Source organism: Biomphalaria glabrata, chromosome 5 (assembly GCF_947242115.1).
Source record: "Biomphalaria glabrata chromosome 5, xgBioGlab47.1, whole genome shotgun sequence".
Taxonomy (NCBI): Eukaryota; Metazoa; Mollusca; class Gastropoda; family Planorbidae; genus Biomphalaria; species Biomphalaria glabrata.
The window spans coordinates 27,642,174-27,658,592 of record NC_074715.1 but is presented as its reverse complement, the minus strand read 5'-3'; the positions used below and the strand labels follow the sequence as shown (position 1 = coordinate 27,658,592).

At 32.2% G+C, this 16,419-nt stretch overlaps 2 protein-coding genes across 5 annotated transcripts in view; one reads left to right on the top strand and one right to left on the bottom strand.

The window, feature by feature from the left end:
- LOC106069766 (E3 ubiquitin-protein ligase MIB1-like) overlaps window positions 1-6,023 on the bottom strand; it is a 130,718-nt gene extending 124,695 nt beyond the window's left edge. The window contains exons 1-6 of the mRNA XM_056029447.1: window positions 5,508-6,023; window positions 4,620-4,791; window positions 3,753-3,897; window positions 3,185-3,274; window positions 2,974-3,040; window positions 245-378 (exon numbers count right to left, since the gene is read on the bottom strand). Of these exons, the coding sequence (XP_055885422.1) occupies window positions 245-378; window positions 2,974-3,040; window positions 3,185-3,274; window positions 3,753-3,897; window positions 4,620-4,791; window positions 5,508-5,835 (936 nt within the window). The 5' untranslated portion in view covers window positions 5,836-6,023. The remainder of the gene's footprint in view (window positions 1-244; window positions 379-2,973; window positions 3,041-3,184; window positions 3,275-3,752; window positions 3,898-4,619; window positions 4,792-5,507) is intronic.
- A 230-nt stretch (window positions 6,024-6,253) lies between these two features.
- LOC106069759 (rRNA-processing protein UTP23 homolog) lies at window positions 6,254-15,627 on the top strand. Of its 4 annotated transcripts, none has more exons than XM_056029451.1 (5): window positions 6,254-6,393; window positions 9,883-9,978; window positions 11,347-11,476; window positions 13,532-13,671; window positions 15,163-15,627. In XM_056029451.1, exons 2-5 carry the CDS (start codon window positions 9,895-9,897, stop codon window positions 15,562-15,564), a joined length of 756 nt encoding a protein of 251 aa, XP_055885426.1. In that variant the 5' UTR covers window positions 6,254-6,393; window positions 9,883-9,894; the 3' UTR covers window positions 15,565-15,627. The 4 variants fall into 4 exon arrangements, with proteins under 4 accessions (XP_055885426.1, XP_055885427.1, XP_055885424.1 ...); XM_056029452.1 differs by having other exon boundaries at window positions 6,339-6,383; window positions 9,884-9,978; XM_056029449.1 differs by lacking the exon at window positions 6,254-6,393 and adding an exon at window positions 6,743-6,939.
- Window positions 15,628-16,419: the final 792 nt, after the last annotated feature.

The following is a 16,419-nucleotide window of genomic DNA, read 5'->3' as shown; positions in this document are numbered from 1 at the left end:
TCTGTTTTTTATAAAAGCCCTGATCCAGCTATACATTCTTCCATGGATGCCCATTTTTTTCATTTTCAAAAATATACCTTTTCTCCACACTCTATCATAGGCTTGTTGCAAATCTATAAAACTGCTGTAGTGTGTTTGTTTTTGTGAAACCCTTCTACTGTGTCCTGGATAACTTTCAAAAATGCCATTTTACATATTATAAACAAGTTACAACATTTATTTTAAAAGGTGTGAAATGATATACTTCGAACATTCCATCAGTCCATCCACCATGTCCATGTTGTAAAGATTGGACAATCTCCAGATCTAGATCTACATTCACTTGGTCACCAACAGCTAAACCACATGGACCTGAACGTGAACCAGGGCCTTGTTCACCTGTTAGATAGATAAGAAAGCAGATGTATTTAATAGCAACTAATCAATAAAACATTTAAATATAAATATTTTCATCACTAGATAGCACAACTACAGAAGAGGTTTTCTATGTTTTTAACAATCTGCTAAGAGGACTGTGCTGCAAAATAAGAAATGCCCTTTTTATAAGCTAAATAGTATTTTCAGACAATTAATCAAATAAATGAATTGAATTATTTTTAATATTGTACTCAAGTGGTTATTGTTGTAAAAATGAATTTATTTGCATAAAAGCCAATATGAGCGAGAAGCTGAAGATTAGTGAGCCCCATAGAATATTATTCAGTGTTATTCAAATGAGTTTTTTAAATAATTTTCCAAACAAACTAAATTTCATAAGATTGAGCAACAATTTTATTATGAATATAAAACTGTACACATTTTAGTTCCTTTAAAAAAAAACATGACCTGATCAGTCACTAATGCTTTGCCATTCCTCAAATAAAAAGCAATAATTTTTTTTGGTCATCTTTATGATTTTTAATTTTCTATATCAAGAACGGACAGGTCAAGAGCATTAATTACTTGAAAAAGTTGTACAGAATGCACAATACTTTTTAGGTTTAGGCCCTTAGAGTGTTGCTGTGACAATATTAAATATATTTGACTATATGAGTGTTTTTCAAATAAATGTATTAATTCTTAACAGTTTATGTTAATAAATGTTGATATGTTGTTTTTTATTCTTTTAGTTAAAAATTCTAACTTGCAAAAGTAATAAAAACTCATTGAAAATAATAGTGTCAATGTGTTGGGTAAATAAACCATTGCATTAGGCAACAAAGTTTAATTTTATTAAACAACATCACAATACTTTTTTTTTATGTCAAAATGTAACTAATTTGATTGTAGGCTTTGCTTAGGAATGTTGAAACATTTGTCCCTCTTAATTAACGCTTATTGCGGTTTGCACTATTGTCACTGTGCTCCATACATTTAGTAATCTAAAGCAGAGGTTCTCAAACGTTTTTGACCCAGGGATCCCTTTAAATAGTCAAAACCTCTAACCCCTGAATAAGCTACATAAATGCCTAGCAAAATATTTACAAATTAAAAAAAAAAGACTTTACTTGAAGGAGATTTTATTGAGATTATAACTAAAGCATAAAAATAATGACTTTCATGAGGTTGATAAGATTTTATGAGTGTATTTAAGTCTGGCTCAATGTTTGTAAGAAGCAACCGCAAATCTCAATGAGCACACATTTCTGGACATATCTTTTATTTGTGATAAGGTTTATTACAGCACGATATACCATATAAGAAGATGGGAAAGTAGTCAACAATGTCTTTAAAATAACCCATAATGCAGGATATAAAATAGGAATTGTTTTTGTAACCAGAATTTGTAGTATCCTAGTTCAAACGAGTTGACTATTATTAAAATTATCCATTCCGTTAAACTGTCTTGTAGCTAAATAGTTAATTTAATTTAATTTTCAACTTTCTACAGATCCCCATACAGCGGTCTTTCTGAGCCCTGGGGGTCCGCGGACCACAGTTTGAGGACCTCTGATCTAAAGCATAGGGTTGAAGGAGATTATTTCCTAGCAGAGTTGCAATGATGTTTAATAATGAGAACAAAAAAAAAAGTAAAATATATTTTAAAAAATGACAATGCCTCCTTTACGTAGTGATAACTTTTTGTAAAAGCCCTTACTTTGCTTTAAATATGGCAACAAAAAAGACAGATTCTAGTTTCGTGAGATAGGCCTATAGATCCAGAATTCAAAGATGATGTGCAAAATGTTCCAAAATGTCTATTTATTTATTTCACTCTTAAGTGAAGGTGTGGAAATACCTACTGACACATGTGTGTTCAAGATAAAGATGGTTTAGACCTCCAGGCCAACTTAAATTATTGGGTTATTGAACTTCATAAAATGATAATGGTTAAACATGAGTTTTCCCTATGTGGCCAATTAGCTAATTATTCTTTTTTCAAAGATATAAACTGATGAATTTCTAGACAAATCGTTACAACCGATAATGAAAACAGTGTCCACCCAGGTATTTTATTTTGCTTTCCACCTTTTGTTGTTTTTTTCCTATGAAAAATGTGCAAGCTGAGAAGAAGAATTGTAAAAATATTCTTCCAATGGTTCCACAAACTGTTTAGTACAAAAGTTCCTTTTTATTGGGACTTGATTATTATTTTGTTCTCATTATAAGGTTAGATGATTCAGATAATTTAGATTTTATGGCACATTGGCACAATTTAGGCCATGTCATAGTTCAGATAATCAGGCTTATATCTGAAATGGAACTGTGTAGTGATTTTTAGATACAACAGTTCCAAAGGAATGCTCTGAGCCAGTATATTTTTCAGGTTTCTTGATAATATATATAGCTTTAAAGGACTTGGTTAGCATTCTTTGGAGACACTACACAAGGGCATGTTTCACTAGATTCAATTTTAAGCTTTGGAAACACATGTGTTGACTCATTTGGTTGTATCTCAAAAAGAGGCGATGATTGATTGTGACAGAATAGATTTGTGATATGCATCATTAGTATGGGGATAACAAAATCTTCAAGTATACTGGTAAAACAAACCTAATAGTGGGAGATGATCCCTGTAGAAAGATCCACCTTTTGCATCATTGAGTACTTTTAAATCAGCCTGAATATTTAAAAAATGTATATTTTTATTGCAAACATTACAAAAGTAGAAAGCTTTATTATAACAAAACTATTCCATTATTTAATTTAAGCAAAATTCATACTAGTGGAAAAAGTTGATAGCTGAGATAATAATCATACAAACCATTCCTTCAAAACCAACTCTATAAAGATTTTTGGCACCATTATCCCAAAGAACATGAGCAGCACTGCGTGGACTTGCTGCACTCCAATCCTACATAAATTTTAAAAATTAAATATATTTTAAAATAATGTTAGTCAAATAAAAAATAAAAAAACTTCAACTTATTTTGAGATACTGTACAGTAAAAAAAAAATGTGTATGATATGTTAGCTTTCAGTTTTAGGGTTATAATGGGGGTTTTATTTGTCTGTCAATTTATTCTCTCTTTGGGTTGGTATTTTCTCAGCATGTTTTTCACAATAAATTAAGTGTCTTTTAGTGTTAATACCTTGTAGCTTTTAAAGAGAACATTTTGAACTATGGTTATTTTTGCTCATTCAAATCCCTCTTTCCACTCTGAGTTTGCCTAATATGTTAAGATCACATTTTGTTTTGTTGCTTTTTTTAACTGCATACAATGTATTATAACATACACAAAAATTTTCTAATAATTCTATTAAAATATCCATAACAACCCTCACCCCTCCCCCCAACAAAAAAGAGATTTTTCAAGCTCAATAAAAAATACCTGAATCTCTGTAACTTTTCCCCGTCTTCCATTGCCACCATCTTGATCTTCCCATTGCCAATCAACACCTCGAACAACTCGAGCTCCTGGGAAAATTCCTCTTGCTGTAATTTTTTTGCTTTTTCTTCTTGGCTCAATAAGAATCCTATATTGTCATAAATAATGTACAAAGTACAATTTCAGTTTTTAAAAAAAAATCATGTTTCAAAACAAACTTTCTGAACCAGCTGATCATTTTTATATTCCCTTTGTAAAGAAGACAACTGAGACAGATGGCATTAAGTTGTGAGAGGTTCAGCAATGGTTTTCAAAATTAACTCTTAGCTTATGGACAAGGATAGACAGCTTTTAAGAAAAATCATTTTTTTTTATCAGGTAACCAGGAAACTAGTAATTCTTTAAAGTTCAACTTCTAAGTTCAATCAAAATAGATCCAACCTGATAAGAGCTAAACACAAGTAGGTTTAGTGTGGTAACCAATGGCTCTACAGTTGCTTTCTTAATTTAAAAAATATGGATATTTATAATGCAATTTTTTAAATGGCAAAAGAATAAACATTTATTCTTTTCTGGTCTGTGCATGTAACCAAAACAATTAAAACAGAATATTTTAAAATGTAATTTTAAAAAAAAAGAAGGAAAAAACAAAAAGTGGCAGAAATGTAAATGTATAATCAATCAAATAATGTTTCCCCAATTGCTCTTATATAGTCTTAATAAGTATGATTTTTTCAAACAAGTTTTTCTATCATTCATAAATGAACAAAAGTCTTTCTGCTCATTAATGAAAGCGTTTCTACTCTTAATATGAGGTTTTAGCGTATTTTGATTAAAATACATTACAAGCATTTTTTTTAACCAACAAACCTTTCATTGCCAGGATTTGCAAGTCGATAAAACCTGTGACGCATATTGTGTTTATCACCATGATAACAAACAGAGCAAAGATCAAAGTTTGTACATTCAGCACACTTCCATCGTATTCCAAAAATAGGCTGCTGCCTACAAGTATCACACATTGTTCCATCATGTTTGATGCCTATAAAAGATACAAGTAAATTTTACTAAAAGGAATAAGCATTTTTTTTTTTAATGCAGGAATTATTCATCTTATAATTTTATTAAATCGAACTTATCCCAAAACAATGCTGAATTGACCTCTATGCTAAATTATGCTAAATGCGAGTCCAATAAATCAAACAAAAATGAAAATATAGAAAAATGTGAATGATAATATTGCATGAAATAAAAGAAATGGAGAAATTTAAACTAAGGATCTTAATAGCTTTCTAATGAATAGTAAAAAAAAAAGTAACACAAAATATAAGTGAATGAAAAATGAAAGTTAACATTTTTGCCTTAAAAAATTGTTGCCAAAATAGGATGCTGGAAACAATGCTGATATTTATACTAAAAGTTTCTATTTACATCTGTCAATTATGAATGTCATTTGCACATCATTTCACTAAGTCTACTCTGATCATTCAATCAGACTTAGGATCTTCCTTGTTAAATACATAAATAAGGCAAGTCCTGGTTTTTACATCTGTATCAAGTACTTTGTTTATTAATTTAATAAGTAGAATTACACTTAGAGTCTAGACTCTAGGCACTGACTAGGCAGTCTAAGGAAATTTATATATATAGTCTACTCTAGACTCTAGTCATTCTAGAAATTAAATAAAAAGTATATCTAGTAAATTCTAGTAAGAAAGATGTTTTGGTATAATTTTTCATCAAGACTCAAGTACCTACCTGTTGGTGCACTGTCAAGCACTCGCAAATCATAAGCTCCAGCACACCGATAATTTGCAGCTGTTCCATTATCCCACACAACAACAACTTCTTCAGGTGATTCAAAATTTCTTACAGTGCCTATATGGCCTTCTCCTCCATCTTGTTTTCCCCATTTCCAATCTGGTCCTCTGACTACTCGAGCTCCAACTCCTTCCATGACATTAATTCGAACACTCCTAGTGTTTGTATTACTAATATTAATGCTGGTACTACTGCTAGCCCCAGTGACAGTGTCAATTGATGAAGACAAAGCTGTCTCCGATCTAATACTTTCAGATCGATTCATTATATTTATAGATCTACTAGATTCTAGGATTACAGATTCTAGATCTTAGTGAAAGACAAAGTTTAATCCTATTCAGAACTATTCCAGATCTTTAGATCTAGTCTAGATTAATGTAGATCTAATTTAGACAATTCTAATGTTTTTGTTGTCTGCCTCCATACTTCCGCGACAGGTAAATAAATGGAGACTAAAAACATCTACGTAAAACCCAAACAAACAATTTATTTTATTGTAAACAAAAAATGAATAAAAAAATAAAACTAAATAGATTGGTATATTTTTTTATACTAGATTTAAATATCATATTTAATCAAATATTTTATATAGATCTAGGTATGGGCTCTATATATAATTATATAGATCTAGATCTAATCTCTAGATCTAGAGTCTAGGTCATGTTTTTTTTAATCGAAGTTTTGTACTCTAACCACACTCTGACCTGTACAAATTATCATAAATGTTTTATTTTTTAAGTGTATAATCTAATTACCTAAATTTCAACAAGTGACGTGTCTGTTTCTTTACTAGATCTAGAGATCTATAAAAAAGTATAATGATGTGAGATAGTTCATTGTGGTCTAGATTAGTTAGATCTTATCTAGAATATTTATAGTATCTAGCTAATCTAATAATTCTATTCTAATAAAATAGAATATAATTATAGTCATTATAGACATCATATTTATGATAATTTATCTTATCTTATAATCTAGTTGTATAATGTATATTAATATATAGAATTATAGATGTATCATGATCATGTTATTTTATTTCATGCATGATATTCCATATTTTTGCATTAAAATCTGCGTGTTATCTAGACTCTAGATCTATAATAATAATGACTATAACTATAGAATAGAATATATCTATTTGTTATTTTTACTAAAATGATATATTTTTATGTTATAGTGTTATAGTTATATGAATGGTCTATAATGCTTTACTTTATGTATTATGATCTATAAGTTGGCAGTAGTTTATTTCTACTAGACTTGTAACTAGATCTAGATTTTGTTACTGTTTGGTAGTGGCAACAGACAATTAGATTTACCTGAAAGTACATAGTAAGCGATCCGAAACATGGCAATCACAACCCTTACTGTACGTAGATTCCAGATTTACTATATTTTCACTATTGCAGAACAGCTCGTCGAAATTAGTTTAAACTTTATTTTGAAATTTTCTGCTAAACTACTGTAACGGTACTGCGCATGGTCCATTTTTGTACATTTCCAATTAATCAATATAGTATTAAGTATATAATGGTATTAATATACTTAGACTTAACGTATATTTATTTATATTTTTATAGTATAATTTTTTATTACTAGATCTACTACCCAGTACCGAGTACCGTTACTTTTTTTTACCGTATGCCGTACTAGCTAACTTAAAACTTAAGTAACTAGGCCTAGGCCAATTCTAATTCTAGGCGTACTGTACTACTATCTACTACGCCGACTACTGCTACGGGTTTTCCTTGGCTTTAGCCTACTTTAGGCTTTCACAGCAGAAAATCTCTGTCTGACAGTCTGAGAAGATTAATTATTAATTTTGACTCCAACATTATTTTTCAGTACCACTACCACTAAATAGAAGGGGATAGATCTTAGATTTCTATGACTTAGATTTCTATGTAGATCTACATCTAGATATCATTATGTAATAAATTTAGTTCTCAATAAGTCTCTAGATCTAGACATAAATATTTAGATCTATAATATAATTATTATAATCTGTGTTTTTAGACTTATTAGGTGTAGGTCTAGACTAGTAGACTCTTATTACTCTTAAATTATTTTAGAACTAGAGACAACATCTAGAGTATTCTAGAGTTGTTAAGTAAGTCCAGAAGAATTGAGGCAACAATTGTCGTAGTTGGGCCAAACACTTTTTACTTTTATTCATCACTACAGGACGCCATCTTAGGCAGGAAGGACATGTTCACAACAAAAGACATAACTCACAAGGACTAAGGACTATAACTTACATATCAACTATTAACAAGAGTGACTAGAGTAGAGCCCTAAAGGATAGATAATCAAGTAGATCTAGAATAATCTAGATCTAGTCATTAGATTTAGATCTAGTAGTAGTAACAAATAAAAATATATCAGTAACATTTGAGTCTAGTCATTAACTGTCATTAGAATACATTTTTTTTTTCGAATTCATCATATAGGAACTATTGATTTCAAACAAAAGATAATAATTATGAATTACAGATTTTCTTACTTTTAATTTTATACTATTTACATCTAATTTATAACAAGCAAACTAGTATTGTTATTAAAGTAATAATTAATATAATTGAAGTTTTATTTATATTGCGTACAGTATGGTTGACTAACATAAACGCGTTTATGTTCCACATTGGGGCCCAAAATTCCACATTTTCAACCTGAGTGTTCCACATTCTGGGTCTTGGGGATAGGCATGTCTGGATGTGAAAAAATGTCATTTAAAATTTAATAGCCATCTACCAGGGATTGAATTTTTTTTTAATTGGGAGGTGTTTACCCAGTATTTACCTTTTTAGAGATAGTCACAATTGTGAAACACAATAATAATATAGGCCTAAATAGAGAAAAATAATATAATATCTATGTTATTTATTTGACCTGTCCGGCAAAAAGAGGACATGTCCTCCCTTTTAGGGTGTGTCCTCTGTCTGCAGATATTATAGACCCTAGCTATTGGTACAAAATACAGAGTATGATTTAATTATATTTTAAATCAATTAAGTTTTTGGCCTAGTTTTTTTTTTTTTAACAGCTTTGTCTTTTTTTTTTAATATTTATTTATTTATTTATAATCTATCCTCATTGAAAGGGTTTGTCCTCCCTATCTAATAAAATATATATGTGCTTTATATATATATATATATATGCTTTGTTCCCACATTTTTACAGTGTTCCACAATTGTGACTTCTTAAAAAATCCTGTAACGTAATTGTTACAGTTGATTTGAATGTAAAATTTAAATATATGTGTTTCAAAACTAAACAATGCATCTATTTTTATCAGAAAATGGATGGGCAATGCCTAGATACTTTTATTTTTTCCATAGATCTAACCATTATGAATCAAAAAATTGAAAACTAAAAGTAGCAGCAAACTGTTCCGCAATAGTGACTCTACTATATTTAGATCTAGATCTTATTTCTTTATTTTATCAAATAGGTCTAAAATCTAGATCTACAGAGGTTACGTAAAAAAGATGATTAGTAGATCTAGTAAATCAAAAGACAATAATGGATGTTCCGTGATGATCACTCAAATCACTGAGACGCTGGTTGACTGGTTTAAAAGTTTTTGTTCCAAGGCAATTCCAATTTAATTCCATCTTGACTCAGTCTTGAGAGGGCAGAATCTGGTGTGATGACGATAGACGATGTGTCTAATCATAGCCTAATCAAGCCAATTCTGGAGTGGCAGATTTCACCACAGTTCGTGCATGAGTATGCATCTGTTTTAGGGCTAGCTGATAGGGCAGCTTAAGCTTTCTCGCCGAGGATCATACCAGCACACACAGTATGTCTCCATGCACTTCTGTCTTGGACTATTTCCTCTCACATACTTTCATTGATATCTGTGGTTCTCATGTCTTGTTTGCCAACATCTCTATTGGTTAGTCTTGGGCGGCCCAAACTCAGCATATAAGATATCTTTCGGCATGCAAGTGACATGTCCGAGCCAGCGTAGTCTTCTCTGTGTCAGGAGAGCTTCTAGAGATGCTATGCTGCTGCATATTGACCAATTTCAAAACCTCCTGATTGGAGACATGATCCCTTAAGCCTTAAGGAGATGCACATTATGCATCTCACTCTCATGCAGCGCAAGTGGAAACTATTCAATCTGTGCTCTTGGTACATGTATGTTGACCAGCTCTCACTACCATAAAGAAGAGTGCTGACAACAAAGACATTTGTAGACATGGTTTGCTATATAGGCATTTAGATAAATTTAGATAAAATTGTGTTGAAAGGCCCTAAAGTGTAGAAATATTATTTTATTTTTAAAAATATGTTTCCTTGTCTACAGAAATAAACTAAAATGAAGTCCAGATACAAAAAAGCCAAACGGATATTGTCCTTTTATTACACTCACTTTGGACTGAAACCACCTTATTTAGTTTTGGTAAGTGGGCTTTTGCCAATTTTTTAAAATTGGACTAAAAGCAACAAAATAACTAAAAAAAATGTTTTCTAACACTATGTGATCTTCTACATTTTTGCAGATTTTGCACACCTGGTATCCTCCAATTTTTGTGACATTAAAAATTCAAATTCTTATTGAGAAATTGTTGCTCTTCCCTGGGTGATAAAAAGATCTCTTCACCTTAGAAGATACGGTAATTGCTGTTGGGACATCCAATTACTACTATTCACCCTCTAAAAAGATTTAGCTGGGATATTTGTCAAATGTAACACTATGACAGATAAATGTCTTTTAAGTCAAGGAGTTTGTTTGGGTTTTTTGTGTTGTTTTTTTGTCAGAATTTTCAAATTAATGGCTCTCTTGCTTGTTGCTTAAGATATGACTTAATTATTTTTATTACAAAAACTAAGTATTAAAATTAAACAAATTAAATTCTGATGTATGTGAGAAGAATTTAAAAAATACTAACACAAATTTAGAAGCCATGAAAGTTTAATAAAATAGAATGTCTATTTGTACTCTGAGGATGTAGTGGCAGAGCGTGTAGCTTCCGACCTAAAAGTCTTGGGCTAAAATTCTGGTGGAGACTATACATCATCTGCACTATAGATCACAAGGTCTGAAAGGGGATACTACTATTTGTACACTGTGGCATTTGTCCTAACAGTTTTCCAAACCATATCCTGCCAGATTTTCTATTCTGTACCAAATAATATTGCCTGCTGTCAATCAAAACAAGAACGGAGCGGTACAAAAACTTGTTCGTACCTCACTCGATCAGACTCTTATCACCGTCACTCATTGATCAGGGAACATGAAATGCACCAAGATACCTGTGTGTAGTCGCTGAATGAACTCTTTATGTTGTCTGTTGTATTTATGTGTATTTTTCTGTTGTGTTGCCTTTATATGAGAGTCCTTGTAATCACAACAAATTTCCGTAAGGATCAATAAAGCAGTCTTAGTCTTTATTAAGATGGTCATTGGAGCCTTGGACTGTGACATCCTTTTCCTTTTGTATGTACCATATTAAAATTCATTCCTGAATGTCATTTTTAGTAGCTTTAAAATCATTATTGGTTATTCATTCGATCAACACATATTGGCACCATATTGGGTAAAAGGGAAGTAGAACAATATTTAAAAGACTATATAATTGTGCTTTCATTTTTTTTTTAAGTTTTAAAGATTATTGTGCCTGTCATCTACTGTTACTTTATAAATTGATACTGTAAAATCTATCATACATATACATTTTTTTAGGCCAGTGTTTTTAAATTGAAATTTAAAATAATATCACCTATTAATCTTCAAAATAGTGTGTCCTTTACCTTGTTACATTTCCAGGTGTGTGGAACATTTTGTAAACAAGCTTTGATGGACAAAATAAATATAGCAGAGCAGCTTCCCAAGTATTTAAGTGGAGAAGTGAAACTGCTTACTACAAAGTGTGCATTGAAAGAATGTGAATTAGGAGGTAGTGTTTTATTGTATGCTTTTTTTTTCACAATTCCATATCAATTTTAAGTATTATAATAGTGATTGTTTCCTTTACTTGTGTACACAATTTTTTTTTTTTCTTTACTTAATAATAATTTTATTTATAAATAATAATAATAATTTTATTTATAAAACGCTGTTAACAAACAAATTGTAGGCTCAAGGCACTGTAACAACATTATAAACAGAAACACGAGAGCTAAAATGACAATTAATCTAAAAAACTTTTAAACAGATAGGTCTTAATGTTCTTCTTAAAAGTGGTGTAGCATGGTGTCTGTCTGAGATCAATGGGGAGCGAGTTCCAAACCTTTGGTCCGTGAACTGAAAAAGCCCGCAGACCGTAGCTTTTGAGGGAGAAACGTGGCACTACTAAAAGTTTTGAGTCCATTGAGCACAGGGCTCTCTGGGGGACATATGGGGTAATCAGTTCGCTAAGGTACAAGGGCATCTCGTTGTTATATATACACTGATGACAAAGTGTGTCAACCTTGTAATCGATTCTCGCTTTCAAAGGAAGCCAATGGAGCGTGTGCAAGAGAGTAGTAGCAGAATCTTGTCTAGTTTTTTTTAAAGACTATTCGAGCGGCGTAGTTCTGTATACGTTGCAGCTTGGCTATTTTGTCATCAGGTATACCTGCTAGCACGGCGTTGCAGTAGTCAAGGCGGGAGAGTATGAATGCCACAGCTAGCGTTTTTGTTGACTCCGTTGTTAAATATGGTCGGATCTGGCCTAATCTGCGCAGCTGCAGATAAAGACCTTTGCAGAGCTGACTTATGTGTGTGGCGAAAGATAGTGTTGAATCGAAGAAAACTCTAAGATTCCGCATGGACAAAAGACAAAAGGAACATGGCAGTTCGTGATAAAGAGAGAATCTATGCTTTCAACTTTTGAGACATTGTTCCTAGTGCCAATCTTAATTATTTCTGTCTTGTCTTCGTTCATCTTGAGTTTATTTTCAACCATCCAATCGCTCACCCTTGCAACGGTACCACTGATTTTCTCTGCCAGATGCGACACCTCTGAGGGTACTGAAGAATCGTATAACTGTGAGTCATCGGCAAAGAAATGGTATAAGATGCCGGTTGGCCGTATGACACCGCTGAGTGGATATGTATACATAGTGATCAGTACAATGCCTGAAGTCAGTGAAGAGTTCACAATGTTAGTAATTGTGGGTACAAGCTCATCTAAACATTCAAAGAGCAAGGAAGTTGGAATGGGATCAAGATCACATGACTTATTTGGCATCTTTAAAATAGTACTTTTGACATAATCTTCAGATACACGCTGAAACTCGCAAAAAGGAGAATTTTGAAAAATTGGAGAGTGTTCAAGCTGTGATGAGAGGGATGGCATGTCATTTCTAATCTGCTCAATCTTCCCAATGAAGAATCTATTGAAGGAATCAGGGAGTTCAGATACTGGGATAGATGACGGCAAACATTCGTTATTTGCTCCCCCTAACATTTCAGCTGTGATCCTAAATAGCTCCTTTGAAGAATCAGAAGTTTCGATTTTTTGTCGAACATGACTAGCTTTTGCGTCTCTAATCATACGGTTAACCTTGTTTTTTTCTAGTATGTATATTTGTCGATGTATCGTCAAACCTGTGTTTTGAAATGTACGTTCGTCACATCGGCGAATAAGTTTGGCAGTCTTTATGTCTTCCGTCATCCAGGGTGCAGATGGCCTAACTGAGACTGTACGAGTGACAAGAGGTGCGTGGCTGTCCAGCAACTTTTTCAAACAAGAATTGTAATTGCTGAGAACGTCTTTGTTGCTCTGTTGCAACGGCAAAGAGGTCACGTCCATTTTGAAGGAGGCAATATCTATGGCTTTAAGTTTATGGGAAGTCACGTTTTTCTTTGGCTTTTTTGCTTTTGATAGGCGCATTTCAAAGTGTACAAGAAAATGATCTGACAAGCCGCGGTCTGAGACATTGAGTTTGGCTATAAGCTCACTTGTATTTGTAACAATCCAATACTTTACTTTGATTCATAATTTGTTATTTATTTGTTTCGTTTGCAGGATCATTGTTGTATGGTCCTTTTAAAGTGCTGAGTCAGTATGATATCTTTGACTGTCCACATGCCTGGTTTAAAGGGAGTGCAAAGTGCTTACGCAAAGCAGCATTGAAAGAGAAAGGCAAGCTTATAATTGCTACACAGGTCATTTAAAATAACCTAATAATTCTTTTTTTTTAAACATTGCTTATCACTGCCATTCCAGCGTCAAGTTATTTTTAAGTTTTTCTAAAAAAAAACTTGGTTCAATTGAGTTTCAACACTTATTCAGACTTGTCAGTTTTTCAAGGAAACTAACTGATCAATAGTATTTAACGTCTATCAACTTTGTATTTTTGTTTTTAGTAATATGCATATATCAAATATTAAGCAGCTCTTGGGTGGACTAATTCACAGAGATTTGAGCTTAAAATCATTTTCTTTATCAAAAAGATTAATATAATAACTTTTGAATGTGTAGATATGGAGATGTTAAGTTATTCCATTTCAGGTTCATTGAGACACCACTGATTAATTACTTTGTATAGTGTACCTAGAGCAAATAAAGTCTTGACTGTTTGCAACCAGTTAAGCTTTCTTTCTTCCCCAACAAACATCAAATATTTTCATGAAACTGGACCTAAAATAAATGCATTAATATCAGGATTGAAACTTGAGATCCATGGTAAAGAAGATTGTAAAATAAGTTATTCACTGTTGTTTTTAAATTAAAAACATAGCAACCACTATTTCATATATTCTGTGTCTCTTTGTTTAGCGTGACTAATATATTTTTACTTTGCAGTCTGTAAAAAATCTAATTAGAATTTACTTGGCAAAAAGAAAAGATTTTTCTAATTCAATCTAATAATAACTGTGACCTGGCAAAATAGCGCGAAATTTCCAGACAAAATGGCGCAGACTTATATATGATGTGTATAAAAGTACTGGATTTTAGTATGTGAAGGTCCTGAGCAGCATTTTTCGTTGATGCCTCTATCTTCTTCAATATTAATAGATCCAAAAGTATGCCATATTTACAGTGAAAGAGAGTACTTTAAAATTTTATCTCAGTTTCCTTTTTCATCAATGTTCAAATTGCATAGCAATTATTTTGAAATGTAGTGACCCTGTTCAAGATTTAGGTTTATGTGTATGTTACACATGTGTGTTATAGTATAATCAGAAATGTTGATTATCTGTGGCATCTCTGTTTGATCAAACCAGGGCCTCTCTTCACGCAACATTGGCAACTTAGGTGTGTCAGAATTAGTTAAGCTGGCGATCACTATTCTTATATGTAAATACCTTTGAAAAACTTACTGATGCTCTGATAGATGTTGAACGGACTTTGTATGACTATTGGGAGGACAACTATATTGGTCGCCAGAGACAAAACCGCAGAGTGACTCCAAGATTTCTGATAGCATTATGGAATGTGGAATTATGGAGTTCATGTACAGGACAATCTACCACATGATATCCTCGTTTACCATAGGCCATAGAAACAGATGACCTGCCCATCATCTGCCCTATAGACCTCAAGGGGAAATTATTTTGTAAATAAATAATATTGATAAGTCTATACAATGTTCCTTTTATAGTTGTTATTTATTTTTTTCTGAATTGAAAATTGTTGAACTTTTTGTTTTAAAGGATGAAGAGCTGGCCAGTAGCTTGAGAGAGCATAACATTCCCTTGATGCACATATCTCACAACTCTATCAACTTAGAAACTCCATCAGAGAAATCAAAATCATTTGCAGAGGAGAAAACTTCTAAAAAATTGACACTATCACAAAAGCAGGAAGCATCTATTGCACTTCTGAAACAGGAACTTCACATCCCAGAAGAACCAGTTTCTAAAAAGAAGAAAAAGAAAAAAGGTGGCCCAAATCCTCTGTCTGTTAAGAAATCTACAAAGAAAAAGTCAAGTTTGAATGGAGTTTCTAAAGGCAATGTAGAAAGTGCCAAGCACAAAACAAGACAAAGAAAGAAAAAAGTTAGAATTCCAGAGCATGTTAAAAAAGAATTATTAAAATCGAATGTACAATTGTAAAAATATGTATTATATATATGTATGTATTATAATGTGCTGATTAAAAAATACACTTCATTGAGAGTTTTCTGTCCTGAAGTAGTCTTTATCTTGTTAATCTAGCTAATATCGGTTGAAATTTATATACTATTATTAATAATTCAAATTTAAATTCTCCATGGACAATCTGTAGGTTTTAATTTGGAAAATAAAATAACCTGACCTTTGTAATAATAAATTGCATATATATTCAAGAGTTAGAAAATACAATGTCAATGCATGACATTGACTCGATATTATTGTCATAATAATCGAACATTAAAACAATGAATTTTTTGGGGGGGAAAGATTGAGTTAAGGTCAGCTGGAGAACACTAACTTATTATAAATATCATATACAGTTGAAACAAAATGTGATGCAATTGTTGACTTGTTAAGCACTAGTTTGATTCTATGTTACACTAAGTGGATGGCTGCCTGGGTTTTAATGTTATGTCATACTAAATGGATGGCTGCCTGGGTTTTAATGCTATGTCACACTAAGTGGATGGCTGCCTGGGTTTTAATGTTATGTCATACTAAATGGATGGCTGCCTTGGTTTTAATGTTATGTCACACTAAGTGGATGGCTGCCTAGTTGTTTGGATTGTGCTTCACTATCATCATTATGATCTTGAGCTTACTTTCTGAAATCAACCTGTTACTTGCATTTTTCTCCCAAGCAAATGGTTAAAAAAAAAACGAATGTCATTCCCAGTTATAACTCAACATGCAATGCTTAATCAAAATGGAAACAAATGAGACAGAAATCAACTATTGATCTCAATAAACAAACTAGCTGGGCTTGATGGCACCTATTGGCTTCCCTGTTTGATT

What these genes read in the sequence shown, in the direction of transcription:
- LOC106069759 (XM_056029451.1), top strand. Translation starts at nt 9,895, where the DNA reads ATGAAGTCCAGATACAAAAAAGCCAAACGGATATTGTCCTTTTATTAC. An exon ending in AACCACCTTATTTAGTTTTG is followed by an intron (nt 9,979 to 11,346) that starts GTAAGTGGGCTT and finishes TTACATTTCCAG; the next exon opens with GTGTGTGGAACATTTTGTAA. An exon ending in AGCTTATAATTGCTACACAG is followed by an intron (nt 13,672 to 15,162) that starts GTCATTTAAAAT and finishes TTTGTTTTAAAG; the next exon opens with GATGAAGAGCTGGCCAGTAG.